The sequence below is a fragment of the Sciurus vulgaris genome (genome assembly GCF_902686455.1).
Source record: "Sciurus vulgaris genome assembly, chromosome: 8".
NCBI lineage: Eukaryota > Metazoa > Chordata > Mammalia > Rodentia > Sciuridae > Sciurus > Sciurus vulgaris.
In genome coordinates this window covers 53,783,486-53,808,769 of record NC_136468.1, presented here as the reverse complement: position 1 = coordinate 53,808,769, position 25,284 = coordinate 53,783,486, and the positions used below count along the sequence as shown (strand labels likewise).

Below are 25,284 nucleotides of genomic sequence, written 5' to 3'. Positions count from 1 at the left end.
ACTTCTAACAGCATCTCATAGTCGTCCCTCACTGAAGTGATTGTTTCCTTGTGGAAACCAAAATCCAAAGGTATAAGTGCTTTATAGAAAATAGAAATGTGTTTGCATAGAAACTATGAATACTGTTCCTTATATTTAGATCATCTCTAGATTGCTTATAATACCTACCACAATGTAAGCACTATGTAAATTATATATTAGTAAACATACATTAAAATTATGTAAATAGGGTTATTCTGTATTATTTAGGAAATAATGACCAAAACTTCTGTACACTTTTGGTACAGATGCAATTTTTTTATAAATATTTTTTTTTTGTGGTTGGGTGAATTCACAGATAGGGAATCTGTGGTTGCAGGGAACTAACTTTATTAATATTTTAATACACCGTGGCCAGCAGGCAATTTGACTTGAACATGGAAACATGGAACACGTTCAAATGACCAAATTGTAGGATTTTATTTGTGAACATAGAAAAAATGAGATCACATGCCCATCTGAAAACAAGGACTTGCTACATTATACCTAAAAAAGCTAAATACAATAAAGAGTTGTACTAACAAGAAAAGAGGACTGGGTGTCACTATAAGGAACAAGTGTGTCTGTCATACTGCCTATTTCCAAGATAATTGTTTTTCCTTGGCATAACTTTTGTGGAGAACTGTGTTTTATTAAATACCTGTATCATAATTTATTTGACCAATTTCCTGTAGTTGAACTTCTAAATAGTTTCCAATTTTTCTTCATAATAAATATGTGAATACAAATATTATACAGTCCCAGGGAAAATAAAATATATAATGATAAGGTTTCAGTCTCAAGCACATTCAAAATTCAGCAATTTTTTATATGAATTTTTCTTATACTTCTGCTATTGAAGGAGGACATCTATGTGATGATTCATATGGTGTTTGTTCATCCATGTGTTCATATCTATCTAAATATGAATAAAGATATGTATATTTTTACAGTATCCAAATAAGAAATAACTAATTAGCACCATTAAGCAGCAGATGATGGTTGAGTTGTTCAAGTAGATTTTATCTGCAGGCTTAATTTGTGTCCAATCAGCAAACAATTCAGATGTCAAAGAAGATGAGTTATACTGAAATTAAAGTTTTGGTTAACTACATAATCATATTAACAAAATGCCTTATCCCATTACAGTTGTGTGTCTTCATAAAATTTTTCTGAGAACTGAATGTGAAAATAAGTCCCAATATTTTATAAGAAAGGAAATCAAAGAGCACATATTTACCAGCACCAATTATCCCACCTCTGACCTTACTTGTGTCTCACTCTGCTCTTGTTCCAACCGACTACAACATCCTTATTTCTATTTTACTTTAACTTATAAGGTGATGTTTAATTTTTAGTTGTTTATAATATCTTTATCTCAACTGATTCTCTTTTCCTTTATTTTTTGAAATATTGAAAGTGATATTATATAAGTCTGGCCCTGAAAAGGGAAAATTTGGAGGCCTCTGATTATTTGGCTACTGAGTTTAATGAATTCTGTTCAATACCTAAATGTTCCTTGAGGCAGCAAAATAACAAAAGTGATCGATAGTTTTATTTCTTAGTTTAAATTAGATGCAGCTAATTTCAGGGCTGGGGGTAATGAAGAGAATTATATAAAAAGGAATAAAGAAACTACAGTTTATATAAATGGTTATAACTCATAGTTCATTCCTAAAAAGGAAGCAATCACAGCAATTTAAGTAATGGTTAAGAGCAAAGAACCAGGATATTAGGGTTTTTTTTATTCTTTTTTTTTTTTTTTTTTTTGTCTAAACTTTGTTCCAACAATATTACAAGGAGTAGCCTTTACTCAGATGTGTAATTAGATTTGAAGTATGTATTCCTAGAAGTGGAATTGCTGAGTCAGGGGGATGGGACACAGAAATGCAATTGCTATTGTCAAATTACCCTTTCAAGTGATGGTGTCTGTGTACACAGTCACCAAGAGCCTGTTTCCTCTTACACTCAATGACACTAGGTAATATAAATCATTATGATTTTGTTTGACAAATTTAAAAAGTGAGATTTCTCTGATGTTTATATTTCTTTATAAGTTAGCTCATTTATTTTTAAAATTCAAAATCAACTTTTCTGAGTGCTTCTTAGCACTTAGGTCTGCACTTAGACCAAAAAATTTCATATAATAAATATTTGAAGATATAACCATAACAAATCAACATGCAAAGATAGAAAAAATATAGAAATAATTTTAAAATTCCTTTTAAGTAACAATATTTTAAAAACAGTGACTAGGATAAATGAAACTACAAATTTTCCACAACTATAAATTGGCACAAAGGAACCCTTATGTTTATATTCTGCTTAAATACCATATTTTACTGAAAAATCTAAATATGGAAAATATTGAAATGATGCAACTCTTTCACTGTTTGGAAATTTAAGATTTGCAAAGTACATTGCTGCCACTTCTAATTAAAATAGAAATGTAATCTTAGTGGCAATAAAGTCATTCACATTATCTTTTTGCAAGGGTACCAGGGATTGAACACAGGGGCACTGAACAACATCCCTAGCCCTATTTTGTATTTTATTTAGAGGCAGGGTTTCACTAAGTTTCTTAGGGCCTCACGTTTGCTGAAGCTGGCTTTGAGCTCATGATTCTCCTGCCTCAGTCTTCCGAATTGCTGGAATTACAGGTGGGCACCACTGTGTCTAGCTCATTTACAATATCTTACCAAGAAGCTTTATAGTCATTAAAAGAAAAAAAATGAAATAATATTTTGAGCAGTAATAGCTCTATAGTTTGATAAAGTTTTGTTCAAAATATTTCAATTTTATGAATATTATAATTATTTACTCAAATTATTTACTTGTCAAGGAGGAACTAATAACTGAGAAAATAACATAAACTTAGAGGAAAAATGTTTTTAGAGCAGAAAAAAGAGAAATTTAAAAATCAATTCTGCTCTAAAAGTACAATTGAATTTGTTAAGAAAATAGAAGAATAAAGAGGCAAATTAAAAGAAAAAATACTTGCACAGTCAACCCTAATATCTTTTCTCAACTGTATACTCAGTTAAAACCTAAGTTTCCCATGTTCTTATAATTAATAATGAAATATGTGACATGAGTTTTCCACAATATATTTAGTAAATGGAGTTAAACTTCTGAAAAAACAAAAATAGTATTAAGACTTCTGATCAGTTTCATGTGCAAGGGGGTAAAAGTTTTTTTGTTTTTTTGTTTTTTTTTTTTTTGGTTTTTAGTTTGTTTTTTTTTTTTGGTACTGGGGATTGAACTCAGGGACACTTGACCACCGAGCCACATCCCCGGCCCTGTTTTGTATTTAATTTAGAGACAGGGTCTCACTGATTTGCTTAGTGCCTCCATATTGCTGAGGCTGGCTTCGAACTCTGGATCCTCCTGTCTCAGCCTCCCGAGCTGCTGGCATTAGAGGCGTGCAGCAAAAGTCTTGACATGGCTCATATGTGATACCTCTTACTCTTCAATATCCAGACACTCTTGACTGAATTACAATTTCCTTGTTCCTTGCTCAGTAGTACCTTCATGCAAAACTAGGCAGCTATTAGAAAAGATCAAGAATCTTAAATCTGTCTAAAGTTGTTTTTTGTGAGCATTGCTAGTGATATACTTGAAATAATAGATGATTCAATCTTTTGAGTTCTGAAAATTAGTTGAGCATTTAATAGCTCTGTGGAATCCTCAGCAGTGAGACTATTCAAGGCTTGTTTTGTTAGCAAAGTCAAGTTCAATTTGGCTAGACTCCCATGGGAAGTTGAAAATATTAACACTGAGTCAACTTCCTAATAGGAATTCTAAGTTATTCCCCAGATGTATTTATTGTTCTGTATTCTGGAGGTTCAATTTATTATTATCTGTTAAATAAAACCTATGTTTTCCTCCAAATATCTTAACCTTTTTCTTTCACCAACTTCTGTTTTTTTGTTTGTTTGTTTGTTTGTTTTCATTCACTTGGCTATTTCTCTCAGGGAAAATATCCTATGAAGTGTGCAAATAAGAAACAACTTCCCTCATCCCAGATTAACAAGAACAGGGCTGCTTGTTTAACTGGGGCTGGTAAACTTTCCAGAGAGAGTCAGATAATAAATATTTTTGGCTTCGCAGTTGATGCAGTGTGTTGCAAGGACTCAACTCTGCTAGTATTGCTTGGAAAGGAGCCATATGTGAACAATAGCAAGTGGCTGTGTTTCAATAACACTTTCTTTACAAAAAAGACTGAAGACCAGATTTGACCCATGGTCCTTAGTTTGCTGATCTCTACTTCCAACATAACATGACTAAATAGAAAACAATTCCAAATCGTTTGAAATAATTTTTAATTTTTAATCAAGGATGTGTAGTATAATGATCTAGAAACTTCTCTATATCCTGTTTTTGTACAGCTTGGAGAGGGGAACTTTGGAATTGAAAGCAGCAATAGGCTTAGTTTAATACTAACTGCAACCATTATTTTTGGCAGCATTTAGCAACATTAGGACAGAAATTGCCTTTCATTTACTCAAGGTCCAGACACCCTCTCTCCTTACTAACAAAACCTGGATTTATTTTGAGGGATGTTCACATTCACAGCTAAAATTCTGAATTTTTCACATTCCTTACATAAACGTCAAATACATGTGTCATCCCTCTAGCAAATGATATGAGTGGAAGTCTTTTCCTCCTTTCAGTTTCAAAAAGTTCTTGTTTCTAAGATAAAAAAAAAAAAAAATCAAGTCAGCTTTTGCCCTTAGTCCTTTCTTTCTTCCTGCCTGGAGTGTAGTTTTGATGCCTGACATTTCTCAGGTGTATTGTGACCTTGGAGATAAAGTCACTAGTTTAAGTTGGAGAAAACTCAAAGTTGGACAAGATTGAGCTGTGAACCTCTTTGAAAAGATACAATCACCATGATATACTTGAATATAGATTCTTCATTAGAGTAATATAAAACTGATTTGATTAAGCCACTGAAGCCAAGTTTCTGATACACAAGTCCCAACTCAATACTATCTTTGTCTTTAAAATATCATCTCTACTTTGTTTAAGAGTAACAGGATACAAAATTCAATTTCACATTGAATCTAATTTTATTAATTTCTCATCAGTATTCCTGGATCTACTGTTATAATTTCTCCTTATACCGTTCTATTGCAGAACATTTAGGTGGGAAGTTGAGGAAATCTATAAAGCACTTTCCCTGGACTAAGGAGTCTTAGTTTGCAGGTATGTTCAGACTAAATACTTCTTCCCACAGTATTCTCTGCAGGCATCACTGACCCTAAACTAGGATTTAAAAGAGTGGGAGGATGAAGTAGAGATTGAAACAGCTCTTAAAAATCAATATAATATGAGGTTGTACAAGACACTAGAAATACAAGAAATTGCCCTAAAAGAAACAGCTGGGGAGCTGGGTCAGAGTGCAGTAGGTCAAGTTCTCTTTATGAATTGGACAGGGAGGATGTGTTCATGAAGGAATCACGCAGCCGGGAATGAAGGAGGTAGAGCAGGTAATAACTGCCAGATAAAGGTGACCTTGTGGCAGGAGCCACACAATCCTCTTAGAGGGCAGAGTTTGCCGTAAGATTTTCTTAAGATTTCCTTTTTTAGTTTACTGAAGCCTGTGCAAAAGTATTTATTTCCTAAAGCTTTCCCACAAGAAATGGGATTAATTATCCTAATGTTTAAAATATAAAGATTCCCTAAGCCCTTGGTCTTATTCATGAGTGACTGGGCTCCCTAGAGGTAGAAATGAACCTTACAGAAAAATAGCCTGAATGGTTCTCTCAGCTCTATGTTATGACGCTTGGAAGTGTTTTTTTATGAGTCAGGAATTTATTTGATCATTTTGTATTACAATGACTAACTTTTTTAAAGGATAAATTATAAGAAATTTATAATACCAATTATAAGTACTACACTATGAAAAAATGTATGTAATGTTCAAACACTCTCCAGTCTTCTCTAAGGAAATGGTGATAATTTTTAAGTTTGATGCATAAGAAAAAGTGTATGAATTTTTATTTGTTTTTTTGGACAAAATTTTTCCCTCATTTCCCACATCAAACTTATTCTCCATGGACTGTATCAAATACCAAATTTTTTCTGAATCCTTATCACTGTTAGTCTAATCAAAGGTTAACTCAAAACATAATTTTTATTACTGAATTTGCATTTGTTCATTCCAGATATGCTGAATATTTTCAAATTTGAACATGCTCTCTGCAGATACTTCATGACAATTAATATTATTCGGATGTGTGCATGTTCCCATCATGCTGTGCAAATGAAGAAGGGAGGCCATTAAAAGCCCTTTACTATTCCCAACCCAGTCCAAAAAGCAATTCCCCACTGACTCATCCCCATGGCTCTTTGTAATGCTGTTTGTCACTTCACAGCAAGAGTGACTAAAGATACTGGTGTTGATATGGTGTTCATTATATTCTTCTTTGATCATGTGAGCTGCAAAGTCACTTCAAAGTTTAGGTTTGAAATGCCAAGGCATAGGAAATAAATAAAATATACCATTAAAGTCAAGAAAAGGTCCATCCTTTATGCCGCTACTGACCCGGGTCCTGTCCATGCAGGCTAAAGAATGAGAGGGTCAGGGTAATGTCCCAGAAGTAGTGGAGCACTGGAGCCATCACACCATGTGCCATTTGAGAACGTCTGAGAGGGAGGGTGCTTGGCTTTGGAAAAGGGAGGCCGTGGCTTGCCTGGGCCACAGGCATTAAGCACCTGAGTAGGTACCCCTCCCTAAACCAGGTAATCCCAGTTCAATGTGGATTATAAAGAAATTCTTCTACGTGAGCCACATTTTCATGTTGTCCTAGAATCTAGAAACTTTTCCCAAACTAACACTTCAACAGCAGTTTCTTCAAGCCTGACTCTCTTTGTTTTGAACACTGGGATCAGTCAGTTAAAGGTTCAGAAATGAGCCTAACAAGGAATCTCTATATTCTAAATGTTCAAGCACTGATGACCAACCATCAGCAAAAATATTTAGAGTCCAGTCATTCATATTCTAACACAATAGGGAAAATTCTTCAGGTCCCATTTAATGTACTGATTTCTTCTGAGGAAAAAGATTGAGACAAAGTGTGCAACTCAGAGTCACTTCTTCTTACATATGATTCTTACATATGATCTCCTTGCTCATGGCAGGATTGGTCCTTAGAGAAAAGGGAAAATACTCAGATGAAATCATCCCAGGAATGGTAGGGAGTTCATCCTGTTTAGTAGCTCAAACCATACATTTTAATGTGGGAGACCTTTTAAAAATATTTTGGTTAATTTCACTATTTGTGTTTGTATTGCTACCAGATCACATAAAATATAATGACATGCAAAACAGCAGAAAATAAAGTAAAGACATTTTAAATAAAATAAAGACATTTTAAAATTCTTATACATATCTTGATTATACTATTCAAATTTACAGCCTCTCCTATTCCAGATAATTGTGAATAACCAATAAATGTCTTCCAAACTATTTTGATAAGAACATTTCCAAATAATGAACAATATTTGAGAGCTAGATATATCTTTGATTTCACAAACTGAAATTATTATAAATGTGTAGGATTCTACATAAACACTTCTTTTTCCTTACTCTTATGAAGATTAGACATTCTGTTTTCAAGTCACAGAGACACAGTTCTTTTTTTCTTTTTCTTTCTTTTTTTTTTTTGTTCTCTCATTTGGTGTATATCAAGTCATTTAACCTTCTCTATGTTCATTTCTTCATCTCTAAAATGAGGTTAATAATTTTGAACTTTTGCCTTGGGTTTTTACTCTGCAGTAAAGAAAAACATTAATGTCTGTAAATCACCCTGGGACCTATGGAAGAAAAGTGCAGGGCTGAAAGGAGTTATTCTATTTAAGAAAGGGAAAAGTAGATACACTTGAGTAAGTTCATTTCACATGTGCGTCCTGCTTCAGTGAAGTTGAACGGAGAGTGGTTGCTGGAGCAGGCAGATGTTCACACGCATGTTCGGACTGGTAAGCAATAATATTGAGAGTATTGCTATTCCAGATGCATAGAGACTTACTGACCTGATCAATTTGCTTCTTCATTTATTTATTCACAGCTGAATTCCTCTTGTAATGCATGAGCCAAGCATTCTTGCTGGCAGGTAGGGAAATCAAGATTGCTTAGTTTGTGCTTTAAAAATGAAACTAAGAAGAAAATTAAATTCCAAATATTTCATAAATGTATTTTAGCAAATATGTCTCTATAAGCCGTATTTCACTAGCTGCTGGGAGAGAATCAAGTATATTGCAAAAGTTGGAGAAACTACTTGAAGACTAATCCCCCCCCCCCCTTTTCTTTTTTAACTTGACCTTTGCATCAGTTCTTTATTGCATTGCTTTTGATCTGGGAAAAGACTATGCCAGGTATCCACTCCCTAGAACTATGAAGATCATCTGCCCTGTCATTTCTTTTTTTAAGTTTCTTAAAAAAAAAAAAAATACAAGGACATGACCTAGATGTCTAGACAAGTCTTCCACTTCACACTCCTGTATTTCTCTGAAGAAATACTAGATATCCAGGCTTTTACCCTCTCCACTGATTAAGATCTGAACAGGCCAAGTTCTTTAAACTTGGAAAAACCTGATCCTATAACTATGAATGCAAATCTAAACAAATCTCTTGGCTTGTTATGCTGATTTGCTAATTTTTCTTGCTCTTTACATTTCAATGGACTCATATGGATAAATGCAGATAAAAAAATAAAGGCAACTCATTCCAGAAGTAGAAAACATTCATTCATGCTGCATCAACTATGGTACATGTCAAAACTGATCTTCATAATGTTTATCATGCAGACTTTTGAATGATTTAATGTACAACATTTTCCATTGATTCTCCTTGGTAAGAAGAATTGAAATTTTCAATTGTACATTTTCTTGAACCTAATACAGATTAATTTTTCATGATTAAGAAAAAAATCCATTTTGAATAGTATTAATACCCAATCACAATATTCAATAAGATTTATCGAAGTCTGAAAACAAATCAATTTTTATAATTTTATTCAGCAGTAAAATATGATTTTGGATTTGAAGAAATCATAAATGAGTCCATCAAGCTTATAAACTTTTCAAGATAAGAAGGACCCATTATTATATAAAAATGACAATGATAACCTCACATTCTTAGGCTCATATCTAAGATGCAGCAAATCAAGTAAATAACCTGCATGCTCCCTTTTTCTGTCTTCTCATTTAAAAAAAAATCACCTATACCTCTTGTCATTCTGTCCAAATGAAAATCATTCAAAGAATATTCTTTCAATAAAAATATGAATCAAATACTCTTGATAGAACCCTCTGCAGTTGAATCAAGTTCTCATGCTTCAAAATGTTCCCCCAAAATCTGACCATCCCTTATGTGTTAAAGTGATTACAATTCCTATTTACTCTGCACTTGCTGTGTATCAGGTGCTTTGCTACATTATTTATCTTTTCCAAACGACAGTCCTGAAAACTACGAGGTAGATATTGGGAGCTAGCCAGTTTACAAATGTTTCAACTAAACTTAGGAATAATTGAATAATTTTCGCAGTGTTTCAAGGCTAGTGAGTGACCTAAGCAAGATACACACTCAGTTCAGCCTCATTTAAGAATGCTTTTCCCTCTATAGAATGAATCAAACAACATTACCCTATGTAAATTTATGATTACACAAATGGTATGCCTTTACACCATGTACACACAGAGAAACAACATGTATCCCATTTGTTTACAATAAAAAAATAATAATAATAAACTATTCAAACAGGCAAAAAAAAAGGATGCTTTTCTTTTCTTTTCCTCCCTTTTTTTTTCTTTCCATCTTCTTTACTCCTAACTCAGAAGCAAAAACAAGAAGTATGGACGTTGGGTCTTTTGATTCTTTTAGTTTTCATCTCTTTATTCTCTCTCTCTCTTTATTTTATTCCTTCTGTTACCCCCATTGTCAGGTGCTTCAGTTCTTCCTCACTCTCCCTCTGAAGGAGGTTCAAGCTTTTACCTCCTCTAAGGTGTTCACCCTGACTCCCTACTGATTACCAAGTGGTTATAATGCTAGCAATGTTTGAAGACCAGTTTATAAATTACCAACTATGAATTATACCTCTGCATTTGGTTTTGAACACTGAACTAGTTTAGGAATCTGCACATAGTAAGATTGTGAGATTTTCTTTTCAACATACACCTCAAGGAAGAGACTAATAAATAAATCTAGCTTGTCTTAGTTTTATGATTATCACATAATGTTTTTATATCATATCCTGCTGATGTTTTTGATTTTTAATCTGAAAATGCAGCTTTTTCATATTGATTGTGAAAATAGCCTCATCAGCATATTAAATGTGTCACTACTGAAAAGTGTCTGAATAGAGACAGGGCTCTAAATACAAACATCAAGCAAATCTTTACTCTCCATGTCAAGTTCCTAATTGACCATGCAATGGCAGAATTATATCAATTTGGGAAATTAATCAGGTTCTGATCATCACTGAAGAAAATATGCACTATATAAATATAGTTTATTTGTCTTGAGCAAACACTAAAATTCCTGAGGTAATTCACTAAATTGTATTTATTATCTGTACTTTAGGAATTATTTAAAAATAGACTAAAAAGTTCTCTGTACAATTATGTGTATGTGTGTGTAATTGTGTACTGCTAACAAATTTTGTAATGTTTTCTAAACAAAACTAAACATGATCCTTCATCTTAATTTCCATCATTCTTCATACTCATTGAGATGTCCATAATCAGTGAGTCTGCATTCTGTCATAGATGGTTATGGATAGGTGCTAACAAAATTAATATATGAAGAGGAGTATAAAAGTAATGTGTATTCCTAACATACTGATGTGGCATACTTTAATAGAATCTTAATATTTATTTTCACTCTTAATATCTTTAAATTTACCACTATCTCTGAACCTCATCACCTTCATATTTAATTCACAGTGTCAACAGATTCTGATAAGGAAATGGTAATCAGTAAATTCTATGACCTAACGTATAAATGTTCCTTTTATCATAAAGCATATCAAAATTAAACAATTTTCAGATGTCAGCTTTGATCAAATTTATGAAAGATGCTTTTGAACAACTTAAAAAGAGTATTATGATAATACTTGATTTCCCTTATAACTAAAAAGTGGGCTCTATTGAATCTTTGATTGATTTTATTCACAGAAGGACAAGATATGGTTTAATCCCTTATGTAGTAAAGGGTCAGTTTGAGACTTGACCCTTACTACATAAAGAGGTTTCAAAATATTCCAACTTATAAATGGTCAAACTATAAACTATGTTGGATAAACTATAAACTAGTGTAGGCTATTTATCTTGCTATCAGATTTTAGTTCTCTAAGTGCATACATAAATTTGTGTGTACGTGTGTGTATAACTTTAATTGAGAGCTCACTGAGTAAGAAAATAATGGAATCAACATTAATTAAGGCCTTTCTCCATAGAATTAACCATTTAGATTCCTTCCTTATATTTACATTGCCTGGTTTAGAGATTGTGTATACAGAAATTATCCTACCACAAATAGTAATACTGGATAATTTATTGCAAATTATATCAGCACCTTCTTTTGAGGATCCTTAGAATAAATAGGACATCAACAGATGCTTAAAAGTAAAAGAAGGAATCTTAAAATACGTAATCTGAGTGTTCTATCAAGGACATGAAAAGTTACAACAAATGTCACCTGCCCTCACAGAAGCAAGTTAGATATTTTAGAAAATCTAAATTTTGTCAATGCCCTCAGAAAGCTGAGGTTCCAATATAACTTAATGAAATGAAAGACTACTCATTGACCAAAATGGGAGAAACCCTATCTCAAGGTGAATGTACACCTGTCCACCCATATGGTCTTCACTGAGTGCTCATGACCAGAACTGCAAGAACAGCAGAAGACATGAAAAAGATCCCTTTGTGGTACAGATAGAGAGGCTTACCTAAGGTGAAGGATGAAACAAACACAAGATAAATCCTTCTAGGTTCTGCACTCTGCATGAGCTTAGGCAGAAATTCTGGTCATTTAAAAGGGCCAGGAAACACTTCCTTCACTTTAGATCCCTCGCAAAGTACAGAGAGAGGCTAATATGGAGGGAGGCTCAGGAGAGTTGAGAAAACCCAACTCTGAACCTTGGATGTACAGGAGCTAAGGATGAAGCAGAAGAATCCCAGACACATTCCTGTTTGAGATTCTACCTGAGAGTGAGCAGAAGGTTATTAACCACTGTGGGAGGGACCAAACTTCAGTCTGCATTGCAGACCTTGCAGAGTCCAAGACAAATGTCATCTGCTGCCTACACTCTGGATTATACTTTTGCCAGGAGGCAGAGGTCATCTGCTGCTAAGGGGAAGTGTGAAAACATGTTCATGGTATAAACTTTGCAATGAATATGAAGTAGTCTGCTTCTGAGAAAAGTTGAGAAGTGAGAGTGAATCCCTCTGACATATGAATATATAAGAAAAGAAAAAAAAAAAAAAAAAAAAAAAACAGGAGAGGGCTGTTGCCAGTGAGCTGTTGACTACCACTGTTCTTTGAGGGAAGGCACCACAGTGAGGAGAAGGATGATTTTTAGGCAAAGTACCTAGCTAAGAAACTGGGAAGAAAAGACCAAGTGATAAAGAGGCAGGATGCATTCTACAAAGGGCAACTGGCTACACTGGAGAGAGGTGGTCATAGTTCTAAAAAGTCACAACTGAGCCATATCAGAAAGCTGCTGAAGAAGTAGAAGCAGGGCTGGGTTGTGGCTCTGTGGCAACGTGAAAGGCACTGGGTTCGATTCTCAGTACCACAAGCACACCTACAAGACCTTCAGCTGCTGTGCTCCAATCGACCATAGCTTGCACTGTCATCTCCAACAGAACCTACTTGAGAAGGGATGATTATTCAACTCTTAGAATGTGTAAAACTCCTTCAACCTTGATTCCCCAGTGATTACATATTTTCCCTGCCAAGAAAATAACTCATCTAAAAAGAAGATCATTAAAGAGAAACATTAGCAGATTCAACAAAACCCTATCACGTTTTGATTAGCAACAATGTGAAATGTCAAGACCTAGATCAGAGATTAATCAAGGATACTATTCAGTATTAGTAAACCCCACTTAGAATGATTAAAAGAGAAGGGTAGCCCTCTCCTCCTATTTGTATTTTCATTCAACTTCTACTGGCATAAGAGCTTTCTCTTTTCACCAAGCTCCATCATTTGGTAAACTCCACTCCACAAAACTGTGATGGGGTTGGGGGTTGGGGGTTGGGGGCGGGGAGTAAGTTAATTGTAATGGAGAGAGGAGAGGGCAACAAATAAATCTCAGGGCATAATCTTCTAGGCAGTGACAATTGTTTTTCTCTTTTGATTATATAAGTTATTTTATTTCAACTTATGATAATCATACAAGTGAAAAGACAAAAATATAAAATGTACCTTTTAAGGAAAAAATGTTATGGTTACAAGTGAGATAAAACATCTTATCCGTACAAAGACAACCTTGGCCTGTTCAACCTCTTTCTATCATGAATACTGATATCTTCATGCCATTCACTGTCAATAGTGAATGTCTTTTTTAATGAAGACGGACATTGTTAAACACACACACACACATCACTCATACTTCAGGGAACTGTAGAACTGTAGGTCCCTCATACAAGGGAACATCGCAGGTGGCCAAGGGGCAGCGCTCTACCACTGTTGGCAGACAAGAGCATTGGGAAAGATACCCCTCTCCTTTTCTATCCAAGTCACAGGTCCACAGAGCCTATATGAGTCTAAAAACAAATTGAGACAAACCCCTTCAAAGCACATATTCTGGGCCTTTTTACCAAGTACAACACATTAGCCATCTACTTCTGGGTTAGGATAAGAGTACTGAGAGAAAGTGATTCTGTGTTATGGCTACAGAAATGGTAAATCTATCAGGTAGTTCTCTTTTTAAATTCTTAATGTGATTTCTAGATGTATCAAGTAAAATAGAAGCTAAGAAATTAAGTGAGATTTATATGGAAGTAAAGTATATGTGAAAAGGTATGTTTTAGTCACTTTGTGCATTGCTATGACCTGATAAGAATAACTTAGAAGAGAAAATGTTTATTTTGGCTCATGGAATCAGAGGTCTCCATCCATAGATGGCTGGCTCCATTGCTCTGGACCCAAGATGAGGCTGCACATCATGGGGAAACTGCCCAGTGGAGAAAAGCTGCTCAGTCATGGTGGGGTCAGGAAGCCCAGAGAGAAAGAAGAACAGGAAAGGGCCACAGGAAGAATAGCCCTTCTAGGGCACCCCTCCAGTGGCCCACCTCCTCTAGCCACTCTGTACCTGTCTCCAGTTACTACCCAGGCAGTGATTTCAAACTAGGATAGACTGATTAGGGTAAGGCTCTCACAGTCCAATCGTTTTACCTCTGAACATCCCTGCATTAACACAGGAACGGTTGGGGGACTCCTCACATTCAAACAATAACTACATGAAAATATAATACAATTATTATTTTAATTTGATTGTTATGGATTATTAAACATAAATGATGATAAATTAGAAATGCATATTTTGCTTTCTAGCACAACCATGAAAACAACATAAGTAGACAAAACTGAATAATAACTCTAAGAGAAAAAAAATGACATCCTATAAATACTTACTGAAAAGAATTCAGGACAAGTAGAAAATAGTAAAAAGAGTACATGCAACAAAAAAGAAAATATTTTTAAATATGAACAAATAATTGCACTCAACACAAATTATACACCTTTTTGTTAAAAGGAAAAAAACAAAACAGATAAAAACTCAACATTCAAATAAGTGACTTTTAGAAGAAATGCATTTCAAAGACAAAATTGGCTTAAAGGAAATAAATTAAAAAATGATATATCATGCTGACACTAAACAATAGAAAATATGTGAGACCATACAAATATCACATCATAAAGACTTACCCCACAAAAAATAATATTATCAGTTATACATTAGGGTACTTAATATTTTTACAATGTTAATTATTTAAGAAGACATAACAATTCTTAATTCTTTAATATGTATCTAATAACAAAACTCAAAAATAATGTACTAAAATTTGACAGAAACAAAGAGAACTGTGTTCAAATCACAATCATAAGTGCAAAATTTAATATCTTCCTCTCAGCAACAACAAAACAGGCAAACAATTGTACAAAGCAATAGAAGATTTAAACAAAACTGGTAGCCAACCTGACATAATTGATATTTATAAATATGAAGTTCAAAAAAGATGTAGAATAAGTATGTTTTGTTACCAAGTATACATAGTATATTTTTCAAGGTGTATCATTATAAAATACATACCAACAACTGTCTAAGAAATGACAGCATTCAGAGTAAGTCCCCTTTCCATAATAGTATTAAACTAGAAATCAGTAACAATAAGATAGTCACCCTGATTTGGGACTTCACAGAGTCCAGAAATTATAGAAATACATATTGGTTAAACTATAACCTAGGGCATTCTGTTCTAGTCATTCCTGAATTGACAAAAACAGTACTAGAATGACACAATAAAAGATGATACAGTCCAATATCATTAATGAACATAGAGGCAAAGTCCATAACAAATTTTAGCAAATAAATTCATAAATATTTGCAAATGATAATAAATCATGTCCAAGCAGCATCAATCTTATGAATGCAAAGTTTAACATAATAAAATCATTAGAAGTTATATACCATATAAGTAGGTAAAGGGAAAAGAATGATACAATCTTTTAATAGATGCAAAAATGTACTTAAACATGCAAAATTTTTGTATCAAAATTATGCTGGTTAATTTTCTTTACTTTCCTGTCTTCTACTTTTCTAGTTAATGGAGAAGAAATGTAAGATGTCATTCTATTATTAACTATCCCTTTTGTTGCTAATTATGCAGATTGTAAAAAGATAAAACATACTCGCTTTACACCACCTGCTTTGCACAATAACATATTTCCCCCACTATTCTTTATAAAGAAGTTAAAATTGTGAAGTACCAATTTTTTAATAAAGTATCTATGCCATGAGCTGTTCTCAGTAAAAATGGACCTATTGCATGCCCTTAAAGTTTTTATTTCAAAGTTGTTTATCTTTAAACTGAAGATTATTGTCAATTATGTGGAGTCATTACTTACATTGTAGCAAGTTTTGCTTTGTATATTTTAATGTTCTGTTAATAGATGCATAAAAATTTATCAATGTTATGTTATCTTGATTAATTTGCCTCATTATCATGATAAAATAATCATCCTTATTCTTGGTAATCCATCTTTACTCTAAAATCTACTCTGTTGTATGGTAATATAGACCCTCTAGCTTTCTTTTGATCAGTATTAGCATAGTATGTATTTAATATTCTTTTCTTTTAACTTTTTGTCTTTTTTTTTTCAAGTTTGTTTTTGTAGTTAACAGGGTTAAATCTTGTTTTTTTAAACAAAAACAACTTTTAAATTGCTACATAAAATCATTAAAATTGTTCATATTAATGTGATCCCAATGTAATTTGATATTCACCCATGTGCAATGTTCAACTCAGGTTAAAGATAGCCATCTCCTCAAATATTTAGCCTATTTCTTTACTGTGCAAACTTTCAAAATCCTTTATTCTGACTTTTTGAATCCTCTTTTCTGGCTTTTTAATATATGTTAAAGTTATCTATGTTCACCACACTGTGCTACACACCCCAGCTTCTTGCTCTATCAAACTCTGCCTTAGTACTCCTTGACAGACATTTTCTCACCATATCCACCCTTCTCCCTGGCAATCATCATTCTACCTTCAACTTCTGAGACCAACTCTTAGGATTCCACGTTTAAGTGAAATCAGTTCCTAGTGGTTTTTCTGTGCCTGGATTATTTCACTTAACATAATAATCTCCAGTTCTATCCATGTGGTGCATAAACCAGATTTCACACTTTAATGACTAAACAGTATTTCATTATGTATAAGAGCTTACCTTTTTATCCAATTGATGCTCTGCTTTTGAGTTTAGGTGTATAGGACATTTATATTTAATTTGGTTACTGATATGTTTAGATTTAAATTACTATCTTTTTATTTTATAATTCTCCTATCTGTTCTAGCTTCCTTTTTAATTTTTTTCCTTCTTTTGAATTGCATAAAGTAAGTGCAATTTGTTGTCCTATTGCCTAAAATACTTTGTTTTGCCATTTTAATGGTTGCTGTTGGGTTTATAGTATACTTCTATGATTTATCACAGTCTACCTTCAATTATTATTACACACCTTCATATATAGTATAAGAGTATTTTAACAGTGCACTGTTATTCCTCCCCTCCAGACTTGGTGTTATTGTTGTCATTCGTTTTTATTTATAAATTTTTTGCAAGCCTCAAAATATATAGTTCATCTTTTTGTTTAAACAATATAAATATATTGAAAAAATGATAAATACATATGATGCATTTTTCTCTGTAGTTGTTCTTTTTTCTGCTGTTCATCCTTTAGCGCCCACATATATACTTGTTTTTTTTTTCCTTTTGCCTGATGACATCCATTAACATTTCCTATTGTGCCTATTTCAGGAGATGAATTCTTTCAACTTTTTCATGTTTGAAAACATCTTTATTTCACTTTCTTTTTTAAAAGATGATTTCACATGGTGTAGAATTTTGATATTTTTTTCCTCAGAAATTTAAAGATATTTCTCCATTGTATTCTCACTTTTTTTTTTTTTTTTTTTTTTTTTTTTTTTTCATTGCTATAAATATCCTAGAGTTTGGTTCTGTGATTCTAAGTTACTTGAAATCAGTTTCTTTTTTCTTGCTTTTATGATTTCTTAGTTACCTCCAAAGTAGTGCTCAATAATAGCTAGTTGTTCTCTACTGAAGTAAATTTCACTGAATTCTCTGCTGAACATTCTATGAGGTTTTCTAGTTTTGTTGGTAAAAATCAGCTTTATTTTTGGCCTAATATGGATGCCAGGAACTTTTTCCTTTAATTGTTTTAGGTGGTTATTTTCCTGACCTGCAGTAGTTTCTTCACCCACATACACTGATTACCACACTGAAAACACAAGGCAGAGTGTGAGAGTTTTCTACATGCAAACATGAGCAGTCACAACTGATGGAGGCAAATCTGAATAGATACCTTTAATCAGAATCTCTTCTTCCGGGTTTGTGTTCCTTCAAAACATTTTAACATTGACTACTCCTTCAACACAACAAATCTCCTAACTATTCCCATATTCTTCTAAAGTATGTTGCATGCACCCCTATTAAGAAACAACTGAGGATTGCTCAGTCATAAAAAGGAATGACTTTATGACTTTTTCTGGTAAATGGCTGGATCTGGGAACTATCATGCTAAGTGAAATAAACCAATCCCCCAAAACCAAAGGTCGAATGTTCTCCCTTATATGTGGATGCTAACAAACAAGGGGAAGGAGAGAATAGAAGTTCAGTGGATTAGACAAAGGGAAGTAAAGGGAAGACCGGTAGGAATAGGAAAGACAGTGGAATGAGTCAGACATAACTTTCCTATGTTCATGAATACACCATAGTGAATCTCCACATCATGTACAACCACAAGAATGGGATCCTAATTAGAATAAGACATATTCCATGCATGCTTAATATGTCTAAATATACTTTTCTGTCATGTATAACTAAAAAGTACAAATTTTAATTTTTTTTAAAAAAGAAACACTGTCTTGTAAAAAGTATTTCTTTACTTGTTTGTCTCCCTTGAAGTGAAAATGTTTGATTTGCATATTGCTGTTCCCCAGAGTAGTAATAGTAGGAATTAACATGGTAGAAACTACCAGCATTTGTTGGGTGAATGAAATCAAATATACAATCATTTCTACAGCTAAAAAATGAAAGTAGTTCTGAAATCTGAAAGCTAATGAAAGAAATGTGTGTTCCCCAGAGTTTCAAAGAAGATTCCAATAACTAACTACATGTCAAGTACCAATTATTGTGAGCAAATGGATCAATTTCCTCTCCTAGATTGAGCAAGTTGAATATGCTGGTAATAATGAACATTAAATAAATATAGAGCATTTTGTATTTATTAGTAACCAAAATAAAAAATACATAATCCTTTCCTGTTCTTCAAAATAGCCCTCTTTTCTCTTTGACACAGCTAAACTGCATTTTATGTGTGCTTCTAAATTGTGTAGGACAATTTCTAAAAGGCCTTTGCTCATAAGACAAGGCTCCACTCCAGTAAATAGCTGATATGGCATGTGGAGTCTGAGGGGGTACAACTAGCACAGTAAGACCAATGGGGATTTTAGAAGCCTTGCTTTCTTCCAAGGCTAACTACCTATCAATGTTCAGATCCTCTGCTGTTGATCAGTTCTTGAGAATGACTTTGTTCTCATAGCACACAGGGCATAATTTCATTTCTTGGAATTTTCTGTTTTTAGAAAAAGCCAAAGTATTTAGTTTAAAAATGGAGTTGACTGCACCATACTCCTTGTGGTTATTTGTAGTTCTGTGTCACTCTTGTTCTTTGTACTCAGAATATTCTCTCTGTGAAGCTGGTCTGCCCCATTCTTCAGATAATTAACTTAAATGTAGCTATCTGACCACCATCTCGCATGAGCATGTTCCCTTTCAAGAAAGAAGCTAATGATCATTAAAGATTTTGGTCGTTGCTCTAACAGAAGAACAGTCTGCTTCAGTGATATTGATAGTTTTGCTGTTTTTTTCATACCTGGGGGACATCCTATATCATACCTGACTTGGGAACTCAAAGTAGATTAAACAGATACAAATTTTAGACTGTTTAAAATCACATTGTATATGTTAAGAGACACTAATCTTCAAATGCACTCTCCATTCAGGATTAATCCCCAAACGTAAAGGTGCTTATTTGATTGTAGCGATTTCTCAATTCATTCAATATCATTAAGTGTGCTTAGTGGCAGATTCTAAAGTTGAAATCCAAACAGGTATTGGCCAGCATCCATTCTACACATAACTCAATTGTTTTAGAGGAAAGATTAATTAAAAGAAGTGTAGGTTAATTTAAATAAAGCAAGGCCAAGCCTCTATCCTGAGGCTTTAAATCCCTGACCCATTTTTCTCATCCTGGATACAATGTAGAAGTCTGCATTTGATACATATCTCCTAAAAAGTGAATTAAAATCCCATTTAGAACTTTAAGCTAAACATTTCATGGTAACAGAAACAACGGATTGAAGAAAGTTCTTTCCACCCATTGAATTTAATGAGCTTCTTCTTTACAGGTGAGGAGCTGGGGCAGGTGAGTGGAGGAAAGCACATTCTATAACCTCCTCCTCCTTCACACCCCTTCATATCTCGCACGTTTGCCCCACTTGTGTTTTTACAGGCACACAGATGGTTGTAGTTGTGTAGCCAGGGTGATCTCAGCAAGGACTGGGGCCCAGCTAGCAGCACATTTCTGCAGCGAGTCTGACAAGCTTTGAAAAATAACCGAGTCGACAACTACATTTATCTACTGATTTTATCTCGAGCAGAGATGGAGATGCTTTCACTCTCCCTGTCCTGAAAGTCACCTCTGCACTCAGGACAAGGTTTAATAAGGAGACTTGTGGACTGAAAAGAATCTATTACTTATTTATGGTATACCTATCTGTTTTTCTTCCTTTTCTACAGAGACTGAAAGAACTAAAGCAGCGGGAATTTGCTCGAAATGTGGCTTCCAAGTCATGGAAAGATGAGAAGAAACAAGAAAAAGCACTTAAACGGCTTCATCAGCTGGCTGAGTTACGGCAGCAGTCTGAATGGTGAGAATTAGAAGGATCTAAGATGCCTCAGAGTTCCCTTTAGCCTATGGGGAAATCCTAATGAAAAATCTACTTGGTTCACTCTACAAAAGATCTACTTGGTTCAACTGTTATGTCTGAGGACCAATATTTCCAATAGTTAAAGGCTTATTAATTAATTACTTTTGTGATCTGATTTTTTTTCCTTTCCAATGTACTCTTAAGTGAAATGATCCAAGAGTGAGTCTAATATACTAGTATTTATTTTACCAAGTTGATTCAAATGAGCTGACCATAGTTCCTCAGTAATGTAAGTTTTATAATGATAATTTTAAAATCCATAAATAAGAATGCATCTTTTCTGGGAGAAGTAAATCTCCCATACATTCCCCTGTGTACACCTGAATCTAGAATACATGACACTGTCATTGGCTGACAAACAAGATGTAATTAATGCAGTTAAATTCACCACAGAGTGCCATTTAAATTGATAATTATAACAAGCATTACACTAATACATTTCTGTAGCTGGAAAACAGCCATTTTACAAAAGCTTGGAACCACTGAATGTTTCAAAGTTGTTACCTGGAATGCAATTAAATTAGTAGATTGTGGTTTGTGTGAATCATATGAATCATAATATATAACACTAATGTAGCTAATTAATATAGTTGACAGCAGCCTGGTGAATTGTGAAATTTATAACTCTGTACCAAAATTTAAACCCCTGTTGTTTAAAAGGAAAACAATATACAATAACAAGAGTGAGTGGCTTAATTATAATACCACAAAATATTAGACTTCAAATGTGATTCTAAGGCAATATTTATTTTTTTAGGACCAATTGTGAATGAAAATAATATTCAGCTTACATATATTCATATATTTATAACTCAGAGTAATTTAATTAACTTTATGAAAAGCCTAATATATAATCAGATTAAAAATAAATGAGAAATTTAGTATAAAGAAAAAATAAATAAAAGTACAACATGTATCCAGAAATGAGGTTAATACAAAAATGAGGCACTGAGGTCCCCTATAAAAATAGAGACAAAAAACTCATTTGGTGCTGGGATTTTTTAACCAGACAATATGAGGAACTTACATGTTATTTGTGATATTCAAGCATTTTGTCAATGAGGTATCAGACTATCTTTGTGAAAACAGGACTTAGAAGAACAAGTCACATGCTTCTTGGTAGGTAATGGTAGGAGACAGGAAAAGGTCCAGGGAAGATGCCAATGGCTGCATGGTTAATCTGAGATGCAGTAAATTGTATCATAAAAAATGGAGCAAGCCCCGTCATAGAAAAACATCCTTCCTATCAATCTTCTCAGGTCAGTTCAGATTTGCCTGGCAGTGCTGTAAGTCTCAGTAGCCTTAACAAACATAATTTTGGTTGTTTTGCTACTATGAAAGATGTCACACTCCCACATTTCTACTCACACTTATAGTTTGCTCTGGGAAAAATAAAGGCTCAAAGAAGCCCTGATGACGGATGGTGATGATGGAGGTAGGATGAGGATGTCTATGGTTGATGTTAATGATAATAATAGTCATGTATTATTTCAATTTCTAAGTTTGCCCAAGCTACCCATTAAGGTACTCCAAATTAAAAGATGTACTCTATTAAGTTTCAGGTGTCCTTCTGGAAACCTCATCTACTACAAACACAAGTCTAAGCACATGTGAGTTGGTATCCTCTGTAGAGCAGGCAGGTTCTGTACGTGGCAAGGTGTTCATACTATTAGGAAAAAGAGGTTGAAACTTCTAAATACAGGATTTGAAACCAGGAAGATCGTTCTTTGTTTTCTACTATTTATTACCTCCCCTCTAGCCAATTACTCTATCCTAAACAATTTCATGAACTAAGGGAAATCCTTTAACAAAATTATTAAATATTTTCATTTTGGTAGCTTAATTAACAAATCAAAGTTAAAAATGAAAATAAAAACATCATTTATATTGCCCTTCTCCTAGACAACTCTTCTTTGTCCTTTATTCTCATAATAGTGGCTTCTGAGTAAGATGATCCAGATAACAAAATTGTCCTATGAATCCAGGGGGAGGAGAGGCAAACTTACTGACAGTAAGAATATTTGGATCTGATTGATGGCACATGATGGCGGAAAACTGGTAATGGGTTGTGCAGAGGGCAGTCAACTTCTGCCATGTCATCCATTCAACCAGGATCCTCAGAAAAACTAGATATTGTATAGAGAGACGGAAATTCACACTTTGTGTCTAAACTTGCAGTAGGTGTTTAATTCTACGAACAGTACACCTTGATATGAAGATTTTTGCAACATTTAAAAATTTTAGTACTGTTGATTCTGAGAATATGAAGTTCCTTATATAAGAATTGGATAATATGGGACATTGGGAAATAAAACCCCTAAAGAAATCATGTTGTTTTAATAAGTTTTATTTCCTATTTGGAAAATATACTGTTTGTACAGAAGAGAACTAAACTGTACATTTGTTAAAGTGCTTAGTATTAGAATTATGAGGGAACTATTAGGATGGATAATCCATTAATAAGATTTAAAGAATTGCCTCGATAGTTGCCTTCTTACTAGCTATTATAAATAAAAATAATGAGGTTAAAAAACACAAAGAGAAACCAAAGAAGCTCTAAAGAAGAGAATGAAAAAATAATGAGGAGACAACTGAAAAATCAAAGCTTTACAGAGCATGGTTGCTAGAGCCTAGAGGATAAGGGAAATGGGGAGGGCTTAGTTAAAGCACACAAGCTTTCCGATGTGGAGTATGGTAACTATAGTTAATAATACTGTATTGTTTACTTGAAATTTGTAGAGATAGTGGATCCTAACTCCACCACATCTATACCATGGTAATTGTACATGATAATGGATGTCAATTAATTTCATTGTGATAAAAATTTCACAATGGATACATATATCTAATCATCATGTCAGACACCTGGAATAAGTACAATTTTTATTTAAGTATACTTCAATAAAACTGGAAAAATTAAAGTTTTAATAATATTACAATACATAAACTTGTATTAGAATAATAGAATTTAAAACACTACAAGGGTAGAAAATTAGGATTTTTCAAAATAATAAAAATAAATTAGATTTAAGATAAAGAAAATAAAAGCTTATAAAGCAACAAGATAAAAAGTTAAGAACATGAAAATGAGGTGTATAATAGATTAACAATGAAGATAAAATGTGAAAACTTGTCAAAAATCTATAATCATAACTGCAGATTGGATTATAAAATGAAAACAAGAATTAGGGACCAGAATCTAAAGCATAACAACAACAACAACAACAAAAGAAAGAGGTTTAAAAATATTTAAAAGCGTGTAAGAGGAAGAAGCTTGCACTTTGGAGAGAGAAACAGTAAAATAAAACAGCTATTCAGGAAAGAACATTTAGATTAACATATATCAAAGCAAGAAGACACACAAAACGTTGCTAGGATAATAAGAAAATATATTATTAAGCAAAGTATGTATTTACAATATAGAAGAGAAGAACTAAAGTGTCTGTATCATAATGGGATCCAGGAAAGAAAAATGATATTCTAGGCTAATTTCTACTGAGTAGAGTACCAATAATATCAGACTGACTTAAATTCCTGTAGAAGGTGACTTAATTCAGAAGCGTAATTCTTAAGCCAATGGGTGACTGACAAATGTGGAAAAGAGTCTCTGGGACCAAGATAAAGTTCAGGGCTATAGCTCTTTCTGAACCTTAACCTTCTGATACTGGTGTTGAGAATCCAATCTGATCAGAGTCCTGTTTCAGGGGTGTCAAAGACACCCAAGAAACACTGAGGCAAGGGCAGAAAAGAAGTTTTATTTAAAGGATAGAATAGAGACAGACTTAGGGGGGAGTCCAGAGCTAGTTTCTGCGGGAGAGGATGTCCTGCCCCTTTTATCCTTTCATCTCCTGTCCCCTCCTTCCCTTATCTTGTTTATGTGATCAAGAGTTGGGAAAGAAGCCTTCCAGGAGTGTCCCTTCCTGCCATAGCAGGAGGTAACAATTCCTTGTTGGGAGGAGCAGTTACCTAGAGGCAGGTAACCTTGGCAACAGGTGCTGAGGAGAGAAAGTGTCTTAAGGCATTAGCATTTTATTTCCTTTCTTTTCTAACCACCCCAATCTTCCCAACTGACCCAATCATCTATCTATATCAACTGCTTGTCCCTTGTTCTTACTTCACATGTATCCCCAGGCTACAGGTGTTTTCAAAGGCCAGTAACACTACAGTAAACCTCTGTGCTTTCTATTTTTATTTATATGCTGGAAAAAAATATTAAATAACTCATACAGGGTCTTAGAATGTTCCTCTAAATTTCTCATGTAAAGTATGCCTAAAATCATCTTTCTAGAGAGCATGAAGAGATTCAAAAAAAGGAGATTATTGTAATGAATAAGAAGATAGTTTTTATTGTGAAAACAATCACTATAAGGAACAGAATTCAGTCTTAGAAAATTTCAAAATTTAATTTTCTACAAGATTCAGGGGAACCAATGTAACTCTAAAGCTATAATCATTAATTCATGAGA

The 25,284-nt window shown here is 33.7% G+C and overlaps 1 protein-coding gene across 1 annotated transcript in view; it reads left to right on the top strand.

Annotated features, from left to right (window-relative positions):
• Positions 1 to 25,284, top strand: part of ZNF804B (zinc finger protein 804B) — a gene marked incomplete at its 3' end in the record, with an annotated part of 529,013 nt that overhangs the window by 497,999 nt on the left and 5,730 nt on the right. Inside the window, exon 3 of the mRNA XM_079151656.1 lies at positions 20,628 to 20,758. Coding sequence (XP_079007782.1) covers positions 20,628 to 20,758 — 131 coding nt within the window. The remainder of the gene's footprint in view (positions 1 to 20,627; positions 20,759 to 25,284) is intronic.